The 6,499-nt window shown below is 35.0% G+C and overlaps 1 protein-coding gene across 1 annotated transcript; it reads right to left on the bottom strand.

Annotated features, from left to right (window-relative positions):
* Window positions 1-1,147: 1,147 nt before the first annotated feature.
* Window positions 1,148-6,460, bottom strand: LOC144446868 (palmitoyltransferase ZDHHC16-like). The gene is made up of 6 exons (XM_078136713.1): window positions 6,344-6,460; window positions 4,469-4,589; window positions 3,694-3,827; window positions 3,206-3,424; window positions 2,086-2,156; window positions 1,148-1,256 (listed from the first exon to the last, which is right to left on the bottom strand). Exons 1-6 carry the CDS (start codon window positions 6,458-6,460, stop codon window positions 1,148-1,150), a joined length of 771 nt encoding a protein of 256 aa, XP_077992839.1.
* Window positions 6,461-6,499: the final 39 nt, after the last annotated feature.

Raw genomic sequence — 6,499 nt, 5'->3', positions numbered from 1 at the left:
GACTTGTCAAATTGGCAACTGTAATGTGTATACATTAGATATACCATAGGAAGTTAGTGCAATTTTTACATTTTTTTTATCCTGCTGTTGTTCATGTTGTTGTTGTTGTTGTTGTTGTTGTTGTTGTTGTTGTAAATCTTATTTATTCTTTCATGCAAAGTGATATTTTGACAATTATTCCTATGACATTTTGCTTTTTTATTTGTCCGCTACCTGAGTTTCACCCAGAATTTTCGACTTAACTCTTTCTGTAAGGGTTGTGAACTAGACTAGTGCTGTAGAACTATTTCCATGATCCCCACCAGGCCCATAGAATTACTGAAGTATTTGGTTGAATATTCTTTGATTTAATTTATATATGTTGTTAATATGTTGTTTTTTATTGGTGAAATAAATATGAAATTATGTTGTTATATAGAAACACTGTGTATGCAAAAACTGATGTACTAGATAGCTATCAAGAATTCTTGGAGCCACTCTACAGTATAATGTGAAAGACATGCATAATTATCTTACCGTATACATACATTATCATAATTTATGTGTTCAAATACAAATGTATTGTGATGTAATGCAAAGAACGAATACTCAGGTAGATAACTGTTCACAACTCCAAAGTTTTATTATTCGAAAAGCCATCTGGTAGCAAATAATTAATCTGCGATTAATGAGTTTACAAAATTTATCATTGCAAGGAAAAACAGCCATAAACTACGCCTCGGAAACCTTGACATATTCAATTGTTTTAATATGTTCCTTAATTTGATAATATCAAGAGTATGATATATTTTAATTTATGATGTATCAATTTTCTATATTTCATATAAAGATTGATGTGTTTATGATACATTTATCATCAGGTGTACGTCTCGTTGCAGATCTCGCGAAATATGCAAATGTGCCTAGCAACAACGCCATGGCCATGTGCGATGACGTTGAGAACAACAGTGTTGCTAAGCGTCTGATAATGTTATCTTGACCATCCTCACATAGTTGCTTTAGACGCAATCGCCCACATGGGATCTCGTGAGATCTGCCGCGAGATGAAAAACGGCGTATTACATCAGAAATTTAATGAATAACTTCATTTATGATCAGTTGTAATTTCAAGGTGAGGAAACTGATAATGTAATGTTTTATTCTCGCGTTAGACACTAAAAATGTGAATGTTGTTTTTATCATAATTGGTGTCCCACTGGTATCCATTACCATCTGGAGGGTGCCCTGATGGTATTAAGATATGACTCCAAAATCTCCTAAAAACGGGAAGAAAGAATAAAGTGTGGTTATGAGATACTGGAAATTGTTTTAACTAATTTCACACAATTAGAAACACGAAAATACTACCGCGTCACTGTTGTGCCAACATATTGCTTGAATTCGTTGAAATTTCGAGATAAGCAAAATAATTATCTTATGAGAATTCTCAGGGTAATCGTTGTGCTCTCATAGATAACATTCTCACACTTTTTATTCGACATGGGATAGTATGTAATAAGAACAGAATCAGTAGAATTAATTGAACAAAAGAACAAAAATATCAGTCTGAGTGGTAGTCTCGAGGCTATCTGTGGCTTTGAATCTCATCTCATCTCATATCTAGCTCAGTGAGGTGAGGTGCAAATTAAAATGAAGCCACCCATTCTTATGCTAATCAATCACAATACTGCTCAATAATATAAGTACTGTGTAATTGTATTGGGGCAGTTATTTTATTTGTCATATCAGGACACCGCTTATATATTGTTTACATCATTCTAATAGTTGGTGGTTTCCTCATCTGCACGAACAACTTTTGGTTCACGATTTGTCATTTAGCTAGACGTGGTGAAGAGAGATTTAGATATTCGAAGTCATGGATAGCCTCTAGACTACGGCCGCATTGTGTGTTTGACGAGTACTTAGTACTATGGTCTTTGGGTGTCCTCCCCAAATGTCAATAGTCTTTGAAAAAGGTTGTCATACTTTACGACCTCGTCAGTCTTGATGGTTAATTTACGTTAAACATGGTCAATATTATTGTTTTGGCTACCAATATTCCTTCTCTTCACACTTCAATAATTACTTCTAATAACGTGTACCCACCTTTTGTTCCTCAGTCCTAAAAATTTTCTCCAGTTTTCAAGCGGACCAAAATCATATGGATTTTGATATATCTGAAACAAATATGAAACAAAAATGCGAGTGCGGTTTAGATACGAGGTCGTTATACAAGTTTTAAGTCTTCTATAGGTGTTCATTTGTGCGCGCGCAGGACTTTATGCACGTATGTGATCAGTTCAGATTTGATTAAACTACCAGAAAAGGTCAAATTGTAATTACCGAGAAAGTCTGGTCATCCAATAAGTAAATTGCAGCTAATTTCATTTTATGTGTTGCATCATGAAACCTCCGGTGTATGTACATCGAACAAAGAAACCCAACATTTCGATTAATGAAGACAAACAAAGCTCATTTTTTTCTCATCAACCATGTTAGTATTAATTAAAAGTGATATTCTTACGTCATTGACTCTACGTCTGGAGTTTACTCGGTGTCATTATGATAATGCCTGAATTTTGAAAATACAAATATAAACACCCTTTTAAATTCTAGTGCAACATACACAGGGAGACTCTCTGCTCTGGTGTCAGTTTGTAGCCTCTGTTGTCATTTTCTGGTATCACAGGCATATAGTCACGATGTTCAAATGATTTGAATACCGGTAAAGGTCAGTAGTATTCTCAATCAGATAAAATTATGATGTGGGAATAAGGTCGATTCCTTTATTGATCTCTATTTCCTCTGTATGTTATCTTTTCTTTTCTTTTTTCTTTTTGTCGCTCCGTTAGTGTTCGCCCGTTCTTTCTTCTTTTCCTAAGAAGAGGATTAATCACACCGGAACAACAAAATCGAAAACAAACGACAATAAATGAAGTAAATAAAGGAATCTAGCCGTAAACCTACTGTCATCAGATTGTAGTTATTCTACATCTTTACTCATTCATTTACACCTACATCTCTTTATTTGTTCGGCTTTAACAGAAGTCAAGACACAGACAAGGAGGGTAGACCACCTATAAACGTGGACCCCAAAACACATAGCGTACAAAAAGACCATTCTGTTTTAATTTCTGGATGCCTGAAATGTCACGAGTGCTAAAACTATTTATAAAACCCTCATTGAATAAAACTCGCATAAAAAAAATTACGGTCGTCAACTTACACAACCTAGTGTTTTTAGTCTTGTGGATTGTTTTCTATTGATGTGGACTTCTATACTAGTTTCTCCCCTGGTTACCGATCTTACATGATATAATGCAAGTCCTGTGAGTACCACCATCAGAACACTACTTAAGAACGTCTCCACTTGTATAATACTTTTCAAGCCAAATAGCGATATTTGAAATCTTGCAACTCCATTCTCATCAATATCTGAGTGTTCCTAAAATGTGATCAAAAGAGTGAAAACGATGAAATGTAACTAGATTGCTTAAAATTGAAAAAAAAACACCAGAAATTTATTTGAGGTATATTAACATATTGACATCGAGCGAACATACATGCTGCATGCTGGCAATGGTTGTCAGATCTGGAAATATGCGCATGCGCTCCGAGCCCTCCGACACTTGGCGGCCTACCTGCTGTAAATTACAAATACCTGTGATTTTACGATTGATGAACTAGTTTTTGGTTGGTGAAAGATATACTTACAGGAGTAGCGAAGTATTCTTCGTAAAATAAAGGCCATACGGCTATAGCTAGATAGGTGGTACCAAGCGATGTAAATACACAAAACTGAACGAAATATCGGTGGTTATAATGACCAATGCAGTTGTTAAGCCATGCTGTATCACTTTAGTTAAGGAATAGTGTAATGGTGTAACAAACAGTAGCTAGATAGGTGGTACCAAGCGATGTAAATACACAAAACTGAACGAAATATCGGTGGTTATAATGACCAATGCAGTTGTTAAGCCATGCTGTATCACTTTAGTTAAGGAATAGTGTAATGGTGTAACAAACAGTAAACGTTTATAGCTAATAAGAAATTTATTCAGCTGAATATAGTGTAACTAATAGTTCCTGGTTCACATTGAACAAGGAAAATCCGTGACAAATTACAGCCAATTCATAAAGAGAAAATGAAAATGACAATTAGGGAAATTAATTTATTAATTTATTAATTAAAAAATTTCATCTTCTCTTTAAGACTATAAAGGAACTTTCATTATAAACGCATACTTAAGTCGTGATAACAGCATTATCTACATTATGATTGGTGTGAAGTCTTATGTGAGCCAGGTCGTTTCCATACAAACGGCCTGCACCATACAGACCATTTCCAATAAACCAGTAAACCACAATTTGCCAATGTTTTCCTGCTGTTATTTTAGTTTACTTCAGTTTACATCATTTTATTGCTTGAAGAGAATTGATTGATCTTCATTCTCTCGAACTGTTACAAAAAGTGATGATGAAAGGATACGACAATGGTGGTCCATCTTCAACGTACACCTTTTGCATATTCGACAATGATGGGTACGGGGTGGCTTTGGTAATCCACATTTTTTACAGGTAGATACATCATTTAATTTGTTCATATCATACTGTAAACGATTCAACCAAAAATAAAGACATCCAGTGAACCTATTAACATGTCAGCACTACCCTCAATCAAGTAATACCACACAAATGCAATGGAAACCAGGCGAATAGAAACAAAACTTTTTTTTCATTGCATTGTAAATATTGCAGATGAAGTTATAAAAGGTAGAGATCATACACTGCACCTACTATGGTACATAGGTTGCAGGTTTGAGTCCCATTGCTGCCGTTTGTTTCTGAGTGGCTAAAGTCCTTGGATTTAAACCACGACTGTGCCGCAATCAACCCAGCTGTATAATTGAGGATCTGGTAGGATAGAGGTTGCAATATGAATGCTTTAATCCTAGGCGCTTATAGAGGCTGCAATGGATTGTATGCTCCCATGAAGTTGATGAAGTATAAAGGGCATTTGCGCCGCTATGAGCACAAAGTTGTAAAGCGCTATAAAAGCCAACAGTACTGTTTCTGTATAATAATTATATTAATTATAGAACCGCAGACCACTATAACAAATTGTAGTTGTCTGAATCGAACAATATAATATCCACGGTTTAAAATAAGGAGAGGGTTGGGGGTGGGGTGAGATATACAGATAGAGAATGAAGTGGCGATCAAAAGACAAAACTTTTACCTCTGTAGGGTGTCCAGGTGATGTATTTACTGCTTTGTAGAAATGGTAATATATGTTTAATATCACAAAGGTTGACATAGTTAAATGTAATACAATCCAGTGTAATCTTAATGTTAATATATATGGCACAACGTATGTGTAGTAGATCAATATCAACCAGCTGATGAGAACAGTCACCATGGATACAAAGAACTGTGAAAAAAACAACGATAACCGGTAAGAATAAATGAATGTATGTAAATAGCATTATACACACACACACACACACATATATATATATATATATATATATATATATATATATATATATATATATATATATATATATATATATATATATATATATATATATAATTATTATAATTATTATATCTTACATACATACATACATACATACATACATACATACATACATACATACATACATACATTATTATTATTATATATAACAATATCAAGCAAGATACTGAGGAGACGTTACACAATGTTTCACGATATTATTACGATCACCAGATGACTCGTCGGATTGCATTGACATACATACATATGCATGTACATGTAGCCTGTTGCAATACTCGACAATCAGCGTATGACCGTAACCCATTGTTAAACAAATCTTGTAAGCTTCTTGACCCAGAAACGTCACACATGCCGTAAATAACATGTACGTCACTATTTTGAATGAAAATGAAAACAAAAAAGGTTGTAGTAAATAGTATATTTCCTCTGTTTTTAGTTTGGCCATGTTATCATTTAGATTATGTTTCATAGGGTGTAAACAATAGCATTACGATTTACAGGCGATGTATGATATATGACCCCGATGTACGGCGTGCTGCAAGATTGTAACAAGGTGTATGGCAACGTGTAATTTCGCCGTTATGGTGATCAGAACATTGCATGCACTGCAACACGCTACTGTGTCATTTTTCTATATCACTAGCTAGCTCAAGACTGTCAAGAAGATTTGCGACATTTTGATCATACATGTTGCACTCAATCCCCTGGGAAGGGAGCGCTTTGACTGTGTTATGTAATACTTATACGAAGGTTCAACTGACATGGCGAAAACGTAAAGCGAAAACAGGCCGATGCAATATTCATTTATAATGAAGGTGTACTTACACGTCCAAGGTGTCTCACGACATTGTCTACGACGATATCGAAGATGTATTTGAGTGTCTGTGAAGAAGATAACCTTTTTGTCAGGTACGCCAATGCCGTATCCATGTACCGACGCATATTGACCCATAGACGATGTGTCCCTACACAGGGGCTTGA

This window comes from Glandiceps talaboti, chromosome 15 (assembly GCF_964340395.1).
Source record: "Glandiceps talaboti chromosome 15, keGlaTala1.1, whole genome shotgun sequence".
In the NCBI taxonomy this organism is placed as follows: Eukaryota; Metazoa; Hemichordata; class Enteropneusta; family Spengelidae; genus Glandiceps; species Glandiceps talaboti.
The sequence above is the reverse complement of the archived record's forward strand: the minus strand, read 5'-3'. Positions and strand labels throughout refer to the sequence as shown.